This window comes from Bufo bufo, chromosome 5 (genome assembly GCF_905171765.1).
Source record: "Bufo bufo chromosome 5, aBufBuf1.1, whole genome shotgun sequence".
Classification (NCBI taxonomy): Eukaryota; Metazoa; Chordata; class Amphibia; order Anura; family Bufonidae; genus Bufo; species Bufo bufo.
In genome coordinates, this window is record NC_053393.1 from 329,635,942 (window position 1) to 329,655,270 (window position 19,329).

The following is a 19,329-nucleotide window of genomic DNA, read 5'->3' on the forward strand; positions in this document are numbered from 1 at the left end:
GACAATGCTGTACCACATTTTCATGGAACTTGGTAATATCTAGTTATGAATTGTTACACATATCCAAGAGCAATAACAGATGAACTACATAATATAGAGTTCTAAGAAAAGGTGCTGTAGCATTCTTATTTCTTGAGAAATACACATTTTTTATTAAAACTGACATGCCCTGAAAGCTAGCAAGTCTTTTTTTAACATTGCTTTTGAGGATAAAAGCTTAACCACCAAATACTACTTAAAGGGGTTATCCAATATCATACAACATCCCCCTTTGTGCCGGGCCCCTCAGAGGGAATATACTTAACCTGCTCCCCGCTTCTCCCTGTACACGGATGAAAAGATCCGGTGTCGGGGGGAGCAGCCAATGACAGGCAGGGGGGAGCCTTCCTAGCATCGCGGGAGACGCTAGGGGGGCTCGTCCACGTCCCCTTCTGCCATTGGCTGCTCTTCCCATGACACTGGATGTTTTTATCTGTGTATAGAGAGCAGCAGCAGCTGTGGTGCGGGGACCAGGAACGGCACGGGGATCAGGGTAGGTATATTCCCTCTGAGGGTCCCGGAACATGTTTTTGATTTTGGATAACGCTTTAAATTCATCAAATTATTGTATTTATAAACCACTATTGTTTATTTTACCAAAAGTCACAATTACAATAATGTAAACATATCTAACATATAATTCGAGGCTCTATATATTTTATATATATAAAAAAAAGCTCAATTAATAACTCTAGATGTGACTTAAATTTCTCAAAGTTTGTCCTTAAAAGTGTATTTATTAGCTGTTAACTTTTCATCTAACAATTATAAAAGTATGCAAATAGAGATGGCCTTGCGGTTCGCCCGGCGGTCGTTTCGCGGCGAACTTTGCGTGTTCGCGATTTGATGAACATGCGAACATATGGAGATATTTGCGCCCTCCATATTCTTTTACATTGTGAAGAACTTTGACCCATGACACATCCATCAGGTGGTACAGGACAGCCAATTGAGACGTTTCAGCAGATGGACATACCTCCTACCTTATAAATAAACCTGATCTGGCCGCCATTTTACATTCAGTGTATTGCCAGTGTAGGAAGAGGTTGCTGTGTGGAGCAGGGACAGGCTGTTAGAGACACCAAATGCTAGCTAATAGGGCCACAAAAGTCTTTTTAAGGACTGGTATAGGTGTGCTATCGATAGGTGTGATACACAGAGGGGTGTGATATACCTATAATATACTTTTATAATGAGTCAAAAACACATAGATCTATATAGTGATCACCTGGAAGTCAGGGGCCTAAGGGCTTACTAGGGCTATTTTTATATAGGGTAAGGTTCCGGATGGGGTCGCTCTTATCAGGGTGGTGGTCTGTGGTTAGGCTATCAGGGCCAGAATAGCACCCCCCTGTAGGGCAATATCAGGGACAGTTCTTTGCCCACCCTGTCCTTCAATACCACATCATCATCTAGCCCAGGGATAGATGTTTTTTGCTTTCCCTCCGGGATTCATAGATGTGCACTGGAACCCCCAGGATTGTGGTAGGACATATGGTTTCTGATTTGGTGCCGCCGAGCACCTGATTTAGTGCCGCCGAGCACTTGTTATTGCCTACCACATCTATGCTTTTTGCTTAACTTTAATAATTTAAGATTAGGCATTTTCTATTATAGTGCCGGTGATGTGTGGTCCGCAAATTGCGGAATGCACATTGCCAGTGTCCGTGTTTTGCGGATCCTCAAAACACTTACGGACGTGTGAATGGACCCTCATAGTAACATTATTAAAGGTTACATTTTATCTTTATGTATATTTTAATAGATTGCCTTCCTTGTACAATGTTATGATATACTTTCTATGTTAGAAAGTATATTATAGTGCATTTGTATTGTGCGGCAGTTGTGTGCGGTTCTGCTGCGATACTGCAGGTATATAGAGGGACAAGCGTTATTGGAACAAATTATTTCTACTGGTGTAATATATCAGTCACCCCCCCAAAAAAACTGATTGAAGCGGGGTGTTATATACCAATATACTTTCTTTATAGTGCATTTGGGTACTGTATAGTGCATTTGCGCATGCACGTACGCGAAAATTATATTGCCGATATTTCGCATTGAAAAAAATAATGAATGGAGATCGCAAATTGGAATAATACATCTGGTATGTCACTGTCCATGTTGTGGGACTATTTGTGCACTTCTAGTAATTATTTCTTGGCTGCAAATATGAGCTGTATGTTTTTTTATGTTCACCTGCCATTAAAATGAATGGGACCCGCCGCAAACTTGCGGTTTGCAAACAGTCCCGGCAGATGTTCGTCCATCACTATATGCAAAGAATAAATCAAAGTAAGCATCATTTTGTTTCCAAAAATCTGTGTGTTTTTACAGAAATTATGGTAAAGTTCCTGCGATCTATAACAGACTCTTGCTTTACTCGAGTAGTGATGAGCAAAGTTTAAAAATTTTTATTAAGTTGTTTCTCCGAACTTCGGCATGAAATTCGATTAGTTATGAATTACTTTGTAACAAATTGCATTCCATTGTATGGAGTGGGCACAATAATAGGAAACAGCGATCACGCTGCTCTCATCATTTAACTCCTCAGATGCCATGATCGCAGCACCTCAGAGTCGCATTCAGCCTATCAAGGGGTTAATCAGGGGTTATGACAAAAAAATACATACTTGCCTCATCCATTTGCTCGTGAAGAGGCCGTCGTGGCCACCTTGATTGATGACGTCACAACACCCAGCCTGCATGATGACGTGGTAACATCACATGTCAGCGCACGCAAGAGGTGAGTGTTTTTTTTTTTTTGTACTGCCATTCCAGAAAAAAAAAATTTTTTACCATGAAGTGCCAGGAAATTCAGATTTGTGGCAAATCTTATTTTTCTAAAAATTTGGATCAAATTCCATTTAGTTGATTCACTCAACACTACTCAAAAGTGTAAAAGCCAGTTCAAAAACATTGTAAACAAAAACAGCACCAAACTGATTTCATCTAAAAAATGAGGCTTAAAAGGACATTTCACCACTCTTGACATGTCTTCTTTAATTACTTCATCTATTGTTATGGCTCTATGTTGTCCCAATCCTTTGTTATTTCTACTAGAAGTTATGAATGAATTGTTAGCAGTCTGCAGTAAGGGTACAGAGGGGTGGTAACAAGTTTGGGGGGGGGTGTACCTGCACACATAAACATGGCAGCACTGATTGGATAGAATGAGTCTGTGCAGGTACACACATCCAACTTGTTACCACCCTTCTGAACAGCACAGAATAGAGTCATAAGAATAGATGCTCCATAATTGTTATCACACTGGGAATGCATGAAACTATTAAAACAGGCATACAGGAGCAGTGAAAGGTCCTCTTTAATAAAAGGTATTGGTACACTAAACACTAAACAAACATACTAAAGAATAAAATGAACAAGCATAATTGAGAATAAAGTGAATCTGTAACCATGAAAATCTGTGCAATCTGTTACAGAACAAGATGAGCTGAGCAGATTGAAATATAGTTATGTAGGAAAATAATGAAGTCTAGGAGGTGGTCCTATTAGTGGTTGACAACTATCTCTGTGTACACAGTCTTATGGGTATGGATGTTAGTCACTGACTGAACTGACTCAGAATTAATAGGAATTTAAAAGAAAGCACTATAAGTTATATTGCATATTTTGCCAAAATATAATTGTTTAAGACTATTATGGGTTCACCTAGCACTACACTGTTCCAGCAGGCTGTTCCTTCAGAGCAGGCATGCTCAACCTGCTGCAACTCCCAGCATGCCCGAACAGCCTACAGCAGGGCATTGTGGGAGTTGTAGTTTTACAACAGCTGGAGGGACGCAGGTTGAGCATGCCTGCGTTAGAGGCATAGTGTGAAACAGCTAGAGTAATGCCAGGCTCCATTGACTACAATGAGACCTGCTAGGGATCCAGCCTGTTTCCAGCATTAGTGCCAAGATTCAGCTGAACAAATACTGCTGCAAGCAGTGACTATTGTCCAACTGAATCCTGGCACTAATGCCAGAAACACGTTGGATCCACACTGAGTCCCATTATAGTCAATAGACTCCAGTGGGGAAGGGTAGTGTATGCCAGATACTATGATATGAACTATGGCAGGCACATCCTTTACCAGAACAGTCTAGCGCTAGTGTGAAACTAACCTAAAAGCTTAATCTTGCATATTTAAAAATAACTAAATGTTTGTGTTTTCTTTTATTAATACAATCTTTACATATAGGTATAGTATTGACCGGAACACAGACTTGGAGAGAACATTCAATATATTCTCAGGAAATGGTTCATTAATCTTAGCCAAAACTCTTGACCGGGAAATGACAATATGGCAAAATATCTCAATAGTGGCAACTGAAACAGGTAAGTTGTGTTTCAACTACTACAGGGAAAAAAAAATTCAGTGTTACATAAAATTGTGAAAATATACAGTTTGTGTAATTATGCTCTTTTGGCCTATTTTGGCCTTCAGGACCCCATTTTTCAAATCTGATATGTCACTTCATGTGATAATACATTTGGAATGCTTCTACATATCCAAGGAATTCTGACAATGTTTTTTTTGTGCCATATTGCACTTTAAGGCCTCTTCCACACGGCCGTTGTGCTCCTGTGGCCGTATTCTGGGCCGCATATGGCAGATCCGCAATACACGGGGTACCGGCCGCGTGCATCCCGCATCACGGATGTGGACCTATTCACTTGAATGTGTCCGCAAACCCGGAGATGCGGTGCGGAAGCACGGATTGGAACCCCATGTAAGCACTACGGAGTGCTTCTGAGGTGTTTCTAGCCGTGCCTCCGAACCGCAAAAAAGTAGTGCATGCACTACTTTTTTTGCAGTGCGGACCGCCGTATGCGAACTATTCAAGTGAATGGGTCCGCGATCTGCATGCAGCTGCTCAGTGGTCGGTGCCCGTGCATTGCGGACCACAATTTGCAGTCTGAAGCACGGGCCCGGCCAGCACATAGTCGTGTGCAAAATCCAAAACTGAACAAAGATTTGGAAAAATTAGCAAAATCAGCCAAATCGAACTTTTAAGAAATTTGCTCATCTCTAGTCTTAACCTGCTGTTTGGGCACACAATTGGGCTCCAAAAGGAAGGAGTGCCATTTGGCTTTTGTAATCCAGATTTTACTGGGATGAATTTGGGTGACATGTCAAACTTGCAGCACCCCTGAGATACCAGTGCAGTGGAAACTCCAAGAAATAACTCAATTTTTTTAACTATTGGCTTTTGTTTTGGGATTTCACAATGAGTTAAGAAATTTCAGTCAAGTGTTTGATTGTTAACGCTGCTATATCTGTACAACCCCATGGAATTTAGCTACATGTGCAGTGATAACTTTGAATGCACAGATATTTTTTTTATTTTTTGCAAATGTTAAAAGTAAAAAAGCACCACATAATTTGCAAAGCTATTTCTCCTGAGTATGGAAATACCCAACGATTATCCCTGATAGAAAGTTGGACTACACAGGCCGGGACAGGGTGCCTTCTCCATCCTTGGGAGCCTGGCTGGGGAGGGAAAACCTCTTTGAAACTTTTTGATGCTTCATTGTTTGCTCTAGGCAATACACCACCTTCTATTCTCCTCATCATAGATCTTTCTCCCTTATTGATTTGGTCGTTGTGGACAGATCTTTACTGCCCCTTTTCAGGTCCAATACAGTTGGAGTATCCTCATGGTCTGATCACGTCCTGGTTTTCTGCTCCTTGACTGGCTCTCCCCAACCTCCATCCTATAGAGCTTGGAGAAATAATGCTTAATGCTCCTATCTCAGATCAGGAGTTACTTTTGACATTGAAGTCTCTTAAGACCCACTGGACTCCTGGACTCGATGAATACTCCAGAAAATATCATCAGTTATTCACCCCTGTGTTACCACCTCTCTTTAATGAGGTAATGAACAGGAGACAGTTCCCTAAAGAGATGTTACCAGCCACTATAGTGACTATTCTTAAATCTGGCAAGCCAGCTAATTTTCCAGCCAACTTCTATCATATATCTCTCCTCAACTGTGATGTAAACTTATATACTAAACTACTTTCCCATCGACTTGTACAGGTTATTCCATTGATTATCCATAGCGATCAAGTGGGGTTTGCAAAGGGCAGACAAGCTCCTGATGGTACTAGGTGGATTTTGGAACTGATGGAAAAGGCAAAGAGATTACGGACACCTTCTCTGCTCCTAACTCTGGATGCAGAGAAGGTGTTCGATCAAAATCATTGGGGATTTGCTTTCGTGGCCCTGTCAAACTATGGCCTTCAAGGCCCTATTTTGCAGGCTATTCAAGCCCTATATTCTCACTAGTGTTGACCACGAATATTCTAATTTTTATCGCAAATATTGTCACTTTGAGAATTCACGAATATCTAGAATAATTTTCTAGATTTTTTTTCATCAGTACCCATGATCCCTCACTGCTTCTTGCTTGTGGGCCAATGAGAAGGCTGCAATATCTTTGACTTTAGGAGTAGTGTTGATCACAAATTTTCGTATCGCATATTTTAATTGCGAATTTTCCAATTGCCGATTTTCGCATTAAAGAAAATAATGACTGGAGATCCTGAATTTGCGAATATATGATGAATATTCGCCCAAATATTCACAAAGTATCGCAAATTCGAATATTGCCCCTGCCGCTCATCACTGATTCTCACCCATGGGCTTGTGTATTAGTTAATGGCACATTTTCTCTTATATTCCCCATTATGAATGTGTTGGGGCAGGGGTACCCTCTGTCTCCCTTTTTGTTTTTGATGGTGATGGAGCAGTTTGCTGAAAGGATCAGAATGTCTGATATGATTAGGGACATTTCAGCGGGAGACCATCAGCATAAATTGAGTTTATTTGCTGATGATGTCATTCTGACCTTGTTGGATCCCCTGTCTTCTCTGAGAGCGGATTCTTCTATCATTGCATCATTTGGGACAGTCTCCTAATATCAGATTAATGAAGCCAAATCAAATGTCCTAGCTATCAGAGGGTTACCCTCTTTATGATCTGCAATGCAGGACGAGTTCCAATTTAAATGGTGCACTTCTTCAATAACTAGGGATTCAATTATGCATCCCGCTCACTAAGCTACTTTTGTGCAACTATGACCAACTGTTTGCTTCTTTACACAGGAAACTGACTAGATACTCTCAGGTTGAATTCTCGAGGTTAGGCAATATTGTCATGAATAAGATAATGATCTTACCAAAATTATTGCATTATTTGAGGACGTTGGACATACCTATGTCAAAAACTCTATTACATACAGTCGTGGCCAAAAGTTTTGAGAATTACATAAATATTGGAAATTGGAAAAGTTGCTGCTTAAGTTTTTATAATAGCAATTTGCATATACTCCAGAATGTTATGAAGAGTGATCAGATGAATTGCATAGTCCTTCTTTGCCATGAAAATTACCTTAATCCCAAAAAAAACTTTCCACTGCATGTCATTGATGTCATTAAAGGACCTGCTGAGATCTTTTCAGTAATCGACTTATTAACTCAGGTGAGAATGTTGACGAGCACAAGGCTGGAGATCATTATGTCAGGCTGATTGGGTTAAAATGGCAGACTTGACATGTTAAAAGGAGGGTGATGCTTGAAATCATTGTTCTTCCATTGTTAACCATGGTGACCTGCAAAGAAACGAGTGCAGCCATCATTGCGTTGCATAAAAATGGCTTCACAGGCAAGGATATTGTGGCTACTAAGATTGCACCTCAATCAACAATTTATAGGATCATCAAGAACTTCAAGGAAAGAGGTTCAATTCTTGTTAAGAAGGCTTCAGGGCGTCCAAGAAAGTCCAGCAAGCGCCAGGATCATCTCCTAAAGAGGATTCAGCTGCGGGATCGGAGTGCCACCAGTGCAGAGCTTGCTCAGGAATGGCAGCAGGCAGGTGTGAACGCATCTGCACGCACAGTGAGGCGAAGACTTTTAGAAGATGGCCTGGTGTCAAGAAGGGCAGCAAAGAAGCCACTTCTCTCCAAAAAAAACATCAGGGACAGATTGATCTTCTGCAGAAAGTATGGTGAATGGACTGCTGAGGACTGGGGCAAAGTCATATTCTCCCATGAAGCCTCTTTCCGATTGTTTGGGGCATCTGGAAAAAGGCTTGTCCGGAGAAGAAAAGGTGAGCGCTACCATCAGTCCTGTGTCATGCTGTCACGACTGTGACTGATCCAGACAGGTCTGGGAGGAGAAGGTCGCAGCGACTTGCTACTCGCGATAGCTTGTGAGTTTGCTCCGTGGTTCAGGGTATGTCATCTGGGTTTTGCCTTGTGAACCTTTTTGTCCTGACTGGGAGTTTGTAGGCATCCTTCTCAGGTGAGTCCTGTCTGCCACTCCCAGCTACTATATTAGTTTCATTTTCACTTGCAGTCATTGCCAGATATAGTCCTTACTTCCAGTGCTACTCTGACCTTGGAAGGAGATCGTTTGATGGTGTTGCTGTGGAGCTCTTGTCCGGCGTGGACTGTCGTGTTTGGGATCGCCTTCTCTGCTCGTGACTGGATAAGTCTATCTCTGCTGTTGTTTGTTTGTTGCTGTCTTCCCCTGTTGTTTTCCTAGACGTGAGTGATGGTGACTAGCGCTCCCATCGGCCTTTCCCCAGTCCAGTCTTGTTAGGGAGACTGAGGGTTTAGGCATCCAGCTCACCGCACGGGTTCACACCCCGTCTAGGGTATCAGGGCAGACAGGTGCCAGCTTAGGGTTAGTCAGGGGTGGCCATTCTATTTCCCATCCGTAGATAAGGGTCCCCCTTCCCCTCCGTCTGGTGCGACACGACTGCTGCTGGGATAGCGGTCGTGACACATGCCAACAGTAAAGCATCCTGAGACCATTCATGTGTGGGGTTGCTTCTTATCCAAGGGAGTGGGCTCACTCATAATTTTGCCAAAAAACACAGCCATGAATAAAGAATGGCACCAAAACACCCTCCAAAAGCAACTTCTTCCAACAATCCAACAACAGTTTGGTGAAGAACAATGCATTTTCCAGCACAATGGAGCACCGTGCCATAAGGCAAAAGTGATAACTAAGTGGCTCGGGGACCAAAAAGGTTGACATTTTGGGTCCATGGCCTGGAAACTCCCCAGATCTTAATCCCATTGAGAACTTGTGGTCAATCCTTAAGTTTCACTACCAGAGCTTTGGGACGTTCTCACAGCTCTGTTTCTCCACCCCTGTGATGATGTCACTACTAGAGCTGGGAGGAGTTCTCACTGCTCTGTTTACTTTTGGTTTCCTTCCTCCCAGCTGTTCCTCATGCGTTTGATTTCCCTCTCTTTATATCACCCCTCCTCCTATTGTAGGGCGTGGATTATAGTTCTCATTTCAGTTGTAGCTCTTGCTTTAGTATCTTCACTTGTAGCTATCAGTTCACTGGACCTGTGTTCTGCTGCAGCAAGCACTCCGGATATTGCCAGCTGTCCTTGGATCCGTCTTCTCTGCAGCTGCAACACCTTCAGCTAAGTGTACAGACATTGTTGTGTACCAGATCATTTTCTGACTGGATCTGAGGTGGCCACGGTTCCCTCCACATACTGAGTAGGGCACCGGTGGCCGTGCCCCTTCCACTATTGTAGGGGTTACAGTGGTCATCAGTTTTAGGTACGTGGGCATGCCTCGTTCCGCCATTTGGATCCGGGCATGTGCTTAGCAGCATATGGAGAGCTTTGACGGTCTGACAGGGGTCACCCTTTATCCTCCCTAGTTTGGGTCCGGTCAGTAGCTCTTTTACTGTGTGACATTATAATCCACCAAAACCGTCCTTTTTTGACATGGATCCGCTTTCTGGCCTGGTTGACCGCATGCAGGGTCTTTCTTTGGAAGTAGCGGATCTCCGTCAATCTATGACTCAGCTTCAAACATTGGGCTCTGCTCCGGCTCATGGAGTCTGTTGCGAGCCAAAGGTCTCACTTCCGGAAACGTTCTCCGGGGGCAGTGAGAATTTTGTTTGCTTCAGAGAGGCATGCAAACTCCATTTTTGGTAATGAGCAGCAGAGGGTGAGGATTGTCATCTCCCTGCTCAGGGGTAATGCTCAGACTTGGGCTTTTTCGCTGCCATCAGGGGATCCCTCCCTTCGATCCGTGGAAAGATTTTTTGTGGCCCTGGGGCAGATTTATGATGACCCGGATCGTGTTGCTCTGGCCGAATCTAATTTATGTGTTTTATGCCAGAACAAACTGTCTGCAGAGCTTTATTGTTCTGAATTTCGGAGATGGGCAGCTGATTCGGGTTGGAATGATGCTGCACTCCGGAGTCAGTTCTGTCATGGTCTCTCAGAGAGATTGAAAGATGCGTTTGCTTTCCATGAGAGACCAACGTCCTTAGAGTCTGCCATGTCATTGGCGGTACGCCTTGACAGGCGTCTAAGAGAAAGAAACGAGACCTCTCTGTCCAGCCATTGTCAGTCTAGGGGCAGTGGTGCGGACTCATTCAGTGTGCAGGGGCCTCATCCTGTCTCGCTCCCTTCTGAGGAGGAGCCCATGCAGCTAGGTCGACTTGACCCTGATAAAAGAGGATTTAGTCCTCAGAGTATGGTGTGTTTTTGTTGTGGGGGCATAGGTCATTTGGCAAATGTTTGTCCGTCTAGGAGATTCTTGAAATGTACTAAGAGCGATAATAAGAGAAAAACCTGAAAAGGTAGATCATCAAATTCTGCTTCATCTGCTACTTTGGGCAAAGTTGATGTAGGAATTGATGCTTTTCCTCTGACCTGCAGTTCCCGTTTTCTCCTGTCTGCCAGGGTGGCGCTAGAGAGCAAGGTCATTTCTTGTGAGATTTTTGTCGATAGTGGAGCGGCCGTCAATCTTATTGACACTCAATTTGTAGCCATGCATGGTTTTCAGGTTTGCACATTAGAAAAGGATATACCTGTTTTTGCTATTGACTCTGCTCCACTCTCACAGAGATCTCTGAAGGGCATTGTTCACAATATCCGGCTAGCTGTAGGTGACACTCATGTGGAGGATATATCTTGTTTTGTCCTTAACGGATTGCCTTCTTCTCTAGTTTTGGGGTTACCCTGGCTCACTAGACATAACCCCACTATTGATTGGCAAGGAAGGCAAATAAATGAGTGGAGTGACTTTTGTAGAGAGAATTGTCTCACAGCGACTTTTGCAGAGGTGTCTACTAAAACTGTGCCATCATTTCTCTCTGATTTCTCGGACGTGTTTTCTGAGAGCGGTGTTCAGGAGCTACCTCCTCACCGGGAGTTTGACTGTCCCATTAACCTCATTCCCGGCGCCAAGCTGCCAAAAGCACGCCTCAACAATCTCTCACAACCGGAAAGAATCGCAATGCGAACTTATATCTCCGAGAGTCTCGAGAAGGGGCATATTCGTCCCTCAAAGTCACCTGTGGCCGCGGGTTTTTTTTTTGTTAAAAAAAAAGATGGCTCTCTGAGACCTTGCCTAGATTTTAGGGAGCTGAACCGTATCACGATTCGCGATCCCTATCCCCTTCCTCTGATCCCGGACCTCTTCAACCAAATTGTTGGGGCCAAGGTGTTTTCCAAATTGGATTTGAGAGGCGCGTACAACCTGGTCAGGGTCAGAGAGGGGGATGAATGGAAAACGGCCTTTAATACCCCTAACGGGCATTTCGAGAATCTCGTTATGCCTTTCGGCCTGATGAATGCTCCGGCCGTCTTTCAGCATTTTGTTAATAGTATTTTCTACCATTTAATGGGGAAATTTGTATTGGTGTATCTTGATGATATTTTGATTTTTTCCCCTGATGTTCAGACCCATCAGGATCATCTTTTTCAGGTTCTGCAGATTCTGCGGGAAAATAAATTGTACGCCAAGCTGGAGAAATGTCTTTTTATGGTATCGGAGATTCAATTTCTGGTTTTTCTCCTCTCTGCTTCTGGTTTTCGCATGAATCCGGAGAAGGTCCGTGCTGTACTTGAGTGGGAGCTTCCTGAGAATCAGAAGGCATTGATGCGCTTTCTGGGTTTTGCGAACTATTACAGAAAGTTCATTTTGAATTATTCCTCTGTTGTCAAACCCCTTACTGACATGACAAAAAAGGGGGCGGATTTTTCCTCTTGGTCGGAGGAGGCGCTTGCAGCCTTTTCTAAGATTAAAGAGAGTTTTGCGTCTGCTCCCGTCTTGGTGCATCCCGATGTTTCCTTACCTTTTATTGTTGAGGTGGATGCTTCCGAGGTGGGTGTGGGTGCGGTTTTGTCCCAGGGCCCTTCTCCTGCCAAATGGCGACCCTGTGCCTTTTTCTCTAAAAAACTCTCCCCGGCAGAGAGAAACTATGATGTGGGAGATAGGGAGTTGTTGGCCATCAAGTTGGCTTTCGAGGAATGGCGCCATTGGTTGGAGGGGGCCAGGCACCCTATCACCGTTTTTACCGACCATAAGAATCTGGCATACTTGGAGTCGGCCAGGCGTATGAATCCGAGAGAGGCCAGATGGTCTCTGTTCTTCTCCAGATTCAATTTTGTTGTTACATTCCGACCTGGGATAAAAAATGTGAAGGCTGATGCTCTCTCCCGCTGTTTTCCGGGAGGAGGAAACTCCGAGGACCCGGGTCCCATTTTGGCGGAGGGGGTAGTTGTTTCTGCTCTATATTCGGATTTGGAGGCCGAGGTCCAGGCTGCCCAGACTGAGGCACCTGCCCGTTGTCCTTCTGGGAAGTTGTTTGTGCCTCCTGAGCTACGTCACAAACTCTTTAAGGAGCATCATGATACGGTTCTTGCTGGTCACCCCGGGAGTAGAGCCACAGTAGATCTCATTGCTCGGAGATTTTTGTGGCGGCTCTTCGTAAGTTGGTGGAGGGTTTTGTGGCTGCTTGTGAGACGTGCGCTCGCACTAAGGTCCCTCGTTCACGGCCTTCAGGTTCCCTTCTCCCGTTACCCATACCTTCCCGTCCTTGGACACACCTGTCCATGGACTTTATCACGGATATTCCTCGTTCCTCGGGGAAGTCGGTGATCCTGGTGGTGGTGGACCGTTTTAGCAAGATGGCTCATTTCGTACCTTTCCCTGGTTTACCCAATGCTAAAACGTTGGCGCAAGCTTTTGTCGACCATATTGTTAAATTGCACGGCATTCCCTCTGATATTGTTTCCGATAGAGGCACGCAGTTTGTGTCCAGGTTCTGGAAGGCTTTCTGTTCTCGCCTGGGGGTTCGGCTGTCCTTCTCTTCTGCTTTTCACCCGCAGTCGAATGGTCAGACTGAGCGCCTCAATCAGAATCTGGAGACATATTTGCGCTGTTTTGTGGCAGAGAACCAGGAGGATTGGTGTTCATTTCTCCCTCTTGCTGAGTTTGCTCTGAACAACCGTCGTCAGGAATCTTCTGATAAGTCACCATTCTTTGGTGCATATGGGTTCCATCCGCAGTTTGGGACATTCTCGGGAGGGGCTCTTTCTGGTTTACCTGAGGAGGAGAGATTTTCCTCGTCTTTGTCTACCATTTGGCAAAAGATTCAGAGTAATCTTAAAAAGATGAGTGAGAGGTATAGGCGTGTGGCTGATAAGAGACGTGTGCCTGGTCCGGACCTGAATGTGGGTGATCTGGTGTGGTTGTCTACAAGAAATATTAAACTGAAGGTTCCCTCCTGGAAATTGGGTCCCAAGTTTATTGGGCCTTATAAAATCTTGTCAGTCATCAATCCTGTTGCCTTCCGTCTTGATCTTCCACGGGTTTGGAAGATACATAATGTATTTCACAGATCTCTCTTAAAACCATATGTCCAGCCCACGGTACCCTCCTCTTTGCCTCCTCCTCCGATTTTGGTTGATGGCAATCTGGAGTTTGAGGTTTCCAGAATTGTGGACTCTCGCATTGTCCGCGGTTCTCTTCAGTACCTCGTTCATTGGAAGGGTTATGGTCCTGAGGAGAGGATGTGGGTTCCGGTGTCGGACATTAAAGTCACTCGCCTCATCAGGGCATTTCATAGGGCTCATCCTGAGAAGGTGGGTCCTGGGTGTCCGGAGTCCACCCGTAGAGGGGGGGTACTGTCACTACCAGAGCTTTGGGACGTTCTCACAGCACTGTTTCTCCACCCCTGTGATGATGTCACTAATAGAGCTGGGAGGAGTTCTCACTGCTCTGTTTACTTTTGGTTTCCTTCCTCCCAGCTGTTCCTCATGCGTTTGATTTCCCTCTCTTTATATCACCCCTCCTCCTATTGTAGGGCGTGGATTATAGTTCTCATTTCAGTTGTAGCTCTTGCTTTAGTATCTTCACTTGTAGCTATCAGTTCACTGGACCTGTGTTCTGCTGCAGCAAGCACTCCGGATATTGCCAGCTGTCCTTGGATCCGTCTTCTCTGCGGCTGCAACACCTTCAGCTAAGTGTACAGACATTGTTGTGTACCAGATCATTTTCTGACTGGATCTGAGGTGGCCACGGTTCCCTCCATATACTGAGTAGGGCACCGGTGGCCGTGCCCCTTCCACTATTGTAGAGGTTACAGTGGTCATCAGTTTTAGGTACGTGGGCATGCCTCGTTCCGCCATTTGGATCCGGGCATGTGCTTAGCAGCATATGGAGAGCTTTGAGGGTCTGACAGGGGTCACCCTTTATCCTCCCTAGTTTGGGTCCGGTCAGTAGCTCTTTTACTGTGTGTACTATTGTTGCTCACATACAGCCGTGACATTAAGAGGCGGGTAGACAAACAAAAACCCACTAATTCTGACAAACTTCAAGAAGTGATTATGAAAGAATGGGTTGCTATCAGTCAGGAATTGGCCCAGAAGATGATTGAGAGCATGCCCAGTCGAATTGCAGAGGTCCTGAAAAAGAAGGGCCAACACTGCAAATACTGACTCTTTGCATAAATGTCATGTAATTGTCGATAAAAGCCTTTGAAACGTATGAAGTGCGTGTAATTATATTTCACTACATCACAGAAACAACTGAAACAAAGATCTAAAAGCAGTTTAGCAGCAAACTTTGTGAAAACTAATATTTGTGTCATTCTCAAAACTTTTGGCCACGACTGTAGTTTCAACCACCAAATGCGCTCATTTATTTGGCAGACAGGAAGTTTAAGAATTGCAGCTTCAATCCTTTATGGACACAAGACTAGAGGTGGAATAGAGTCCCTAACTTGCAAATTTAGTATGAGGCGATACTTTTTAAATAATTCAGATACTGATGGCTGGTGATGGACGAACATCGGCCGGGACGGTTCGTGAACGCAATTGCACGAACGCGATCAAATGTTCGCGAACCGCAAGTTCGCTGCGGGCTCCATTCGCTTTAATGGCATGCGAATCAGAAAAACCTTCAGCTCATATTCTAGCTTCTTAGTAGAAGTGCACAAATAGTCCCACAACATTGACAGTGACATACTAGAGGGTGATCAATGACAAAAATTCCAACAAAAAATATGTATCTTAATCAGGGGACATTTTTATGCGTCTTAAAGGGAAATTCTCTGAAATGTGCCCTGTTGGAGCCTAGAAATTTTTTATTTTAGGCCAAAGGAGTACGGGCCTTAAAAATTAGGCATTTACCTGACATAAAATAAATTCTGATTATGTGGCTTGAGGTACATTAAGCGGTCAAGGGATACATTTTTTTTACTGTAGGTCACTGGACTACAGGCACCAAACATTAGGAATTCACATGAAAAAAAGATCAAGTGATTATGTGGCCGGAGGTATATTACACGGTCAATGGATATCAATTTTACTGCAGGCCAGTAGAAATACAGGTCAAATACATATGTTTAAAAGAACAAAAAATCTAAAATTGGCAAACAAAATCCCCCCTCTTGAAAAAACCCCTAATGATAATAGTTGAAATTCCATAACACGTGGTCATCACTGGTGTTAAATTACTCTGAGGGCGAAACAATTATTCATTCAGCGTACATAAAAGAACAAGTATGTATGTGGCTGGAGGTAGATTACACGGTCATTGGATATCAATTTTCCAGCAGGCCAGTGTACTACAGGTCCCAAAAATTATGCATTGAGTGTACATAAAAGAACAAGCAGGTATGTGGCTGGAGGTAGATTACACGGTCATTGGATATCAATTTTCCAGCAGGCCACTGGACTACAGGCCCCAAAAATTATGCATTCAGCGTACATAGAAGATCAAGTAAGTAAGTGGCTGAAGGTAGATTACATGGTCATTGGAAATCAATTTTCCAGAAGGCCAGTGTACTACAGGCCCCAAAAATTATGCATTCAGCGTACAAAAAATAACAAGTAAGTATGTGGCTGGAGGTAGATTACACGGTCAATGGATATCAATTTTCCAGCAGGCCAGTACAAATACAGGTCAAATACATATGTTTAAAAGAATAAAAAATATAAAATTGGATTAAAAATATGGCTAACAAAATCCCCCCTCTTGAAAAAAACCTTAATGATAATAGTTGAAACACGTGGTCGTCACATTAGGCACTCAACGGACAGAAAAGACCTTTTATGCCGCTGTATTTACCTAAGACAGGGACCAATATTTGTTCCAAGTGGTGGCAGATATTTATGGGCTGGCATGAGGAAATTCATTTAAACGTGGTTGTTTAAATCCACCAAGATCCATGCCTCATTCATTTTTAGAAATGTGAGGTAGTCCACACTGTCGTGAGCTAGGCGAGTGCGCTTATCGATCACGATCCCCCCTGCTGCGCTGAACGTCCTTTGGACAGGACACTGGACGAGGGGCAAGCCAAGAGTTCCATGGCAAATTGTGCCAGCTCTGGCCACAGCTCAGACCTGCACACCCAGTAGTCCATGGGTTCCTTGCTTCTCAGAGCATCCACATCGGCTCTCAACATGATGTAGTCGGACACCTGTCGGTCTAGGCGATCCGTGAGGCTGGATCCAGTGGGCGGCTGTCGATAGGTTGGTTGCAAGAATGATCTCATATCCGAAGTAATTAACACATCTTCAAACCGCCCTCTTCTTGCATGCACTGTTGGATTTTTACCCGCAACTGTTTCTTTGTGAGTGGAAATTCCTCTGCCAGCGCCCACAAAAGCAGAATGCAGCATTTCTCGAAGCAAGGCCTGGAAGTGCTGGATTCTGACAGCCCTCTGTGATGGTGGTAACATGTCTGCCATTTTGTGCTTGTACCAGGGTCTAATTATGTTGCCACCCAGTACTGGTCTTTGGCCTTTATGCTTTTTATACGGGGGTCCCTCTTCAAACACTGGTGCATAAAGGCCCCCTTTTGCACTAAACTGGAAGCGGTGGAGTGGCCTGGCCGCCTTTCATCGTCCAGGAAAATGTCATCCTCGGTCTCCTCCCCCCAGACACGGACAACACCAGGGATCCCATAAATTTTTTAAGCATGCTCTTCTTGCGCCTCCTCCGCCCCGCACCATCCTTCTCTGACTCCTCTTCAGACTCCTGTTGACTTGTCTAAGATGGAGTAGCCCCCCATGGGAATTCATCCAGCATTGCGACTTCCTCATCTTCCTGCTCCTCGACGGCTTAGTCAATGACACAATGCAATGCACGCTCCAGAAAGGTACGATGCTACTGATGGCGCCCTGGCTGTGACTGACCAGTTTGGTTATCTCATCAAATGGCTGCAGAAGTCTGCATGCGTCGTGCATGAGCAGCCACTGGCGCTGTGAAAAAAAAACAAGCTCCCAGAACCTGCCCTGCCGCAGAGTTCGTACAGGTAGTCGTTAACTGCACGTTTCTGCTGGAGAAGCCTATCAAGCATATAGAATGTGGAGTTCCAGCGCGTCGGGCAGTTACAAATCAGACGTCTGACGGGCAAGTTGTGTCACTGCTGAACGTCAGCAAGGCGAGCCATGACCGTGTAAGATCTTCTAAAATGGCCAGAGATTTTCCGGGCCTGCCACAAGACGTCCTGGAATGCGGGGTATTTGGCAATGAATCACTGCACGACTAAGTTCAGGACGTGTGCAATGCACGGCATGTGTGTCATTTTGCCCTGTTTCAGCACCTTCACCAAATTGGCAACGTTGTCACACATCAATTTACCGACTGTCAAATTGAGTGGGGTTAGCCACTGATCAGTCTGTGACCGCAAAGCTGAAAGGAGTGCCGGACCAGTGTGGCTCTTGGCTTCCAGGCACAACACCACAGCACAGCATGGCAACGTCTCATCTGGCACGTCAAATAGGTTCTGGGGAGCTTGGGGCGCACAGCGGAAGAGGCGGTAGCAGTGGAAAAGGAGGAGTCAGCCGAGGAGGAGACGGAGGATGGGGTAGAAGAAGAAGAGGCAGGCCTGCATGCAATCCCTGGCGGTAACACTAAATCCACACGGGTGCCAAGGGTTGCATGCTTGACGGCCGTCAGAAGGTTCACCCAGTGGGCAGTAAAAGTTATGTACCTTCCCTGCCCATGTTTGCTAGACCACTATGTTAGATGTATCTTAGCACCAACACTGTCTGCCAGAGATACATTCACTTGCCGCTGAACATGGCCATATAGCTCCGGGCTGCCCTTCTGGGAGAAATATTTCCTTCTGGGTACCTTCCATTGCAGTGTGCCAATGGCCCCAAATTTTCTAAAGGCCTCCGAGTCCACCAATTTATATGGCAGTAGTTGGCGGGCTAGATTTCCTGACAAGCCGGCGGTCAGCCCTTGGGCAAGAGGGTTATCCGGCGTCATCATCTATTTTTCGCTCGAACATTTGGGCCACGGAAGCCTGCCTTTTGCCAGATGAACCTGACATTGGCATGGTGGAGGGTGGAGGACAAATGGGAGGAGACAGGAGAAGGAGTAGAGGCAAGACGTGGACGTGGAGTGCTGGGAGTGTGCCTTTGAGTTCTGACAGTGTTGCTCCCACTGGTCTCAGTGATGGGAGGTCTCTAGGTAAATGTTTTGGTCTTCCCGCGACTTATGCTTTGACAGCAAAGGCTGCACATGGCAACACTATTGTCAGCAGAGGACACGTTAAAAAAAGCCCACACTGCGGAGCCATGTGCAAGCGTCCTGGGAGCGCCAGATGTGACCGTGCATGGTGGATGGCTCTTTCCAGAAACATTAGCAGTCTGCTTTTTGCCTCCTGTGCACTGTAAGATCTGCATGCTTCTCCTCCCTATCTGCTGCTCCGTCTCTACCTCTGAACTCCCCTCCTCTTCCTCTTTTGCATGCACCCACGTGACGTCCATAAACACGTCATCATTGTCCCCTTCACCACCACTAACATTAGAGATCTCGGAGTAGGCAGCAACAGCGGGGACCACCCTTCTTGGGCTGATCTGGGGACTGTCGTCAGACTGCTGGGTGCTACCACCTCTTCCTGATCCGATGCCAAGAATGGCTGCGCATCGGTATGGTCTTGGAATGGATGGGAAAATTATTTATCTAACTCGAGCGGGGGGGATATGGTGGTTG

General features: G+C 45.1%; 1 protein-coding gene across 1 annotated transcript in view; it reads left to right on the forward strand.

Annotated features, from left to right (window-relative positions):
- LOC121001848 (cadherin-9-like) overlaps positions 1-19,329 on the forward strand; it is a 339,856-nt gene that overhangs the window by 202,487 nt on the left and 118,040 nt on the right. Inside the window, exon 6 of the mRNA XM_040433066.1 lies at positions 4,244-4,380. Coding sequence (XP_040289000.1) covers positions 4,244-4,380 — 137 coding nt within the window. The remainder of the gene's footprint in view (positions 1-4,243; positions 4,381-19,329) is intronic.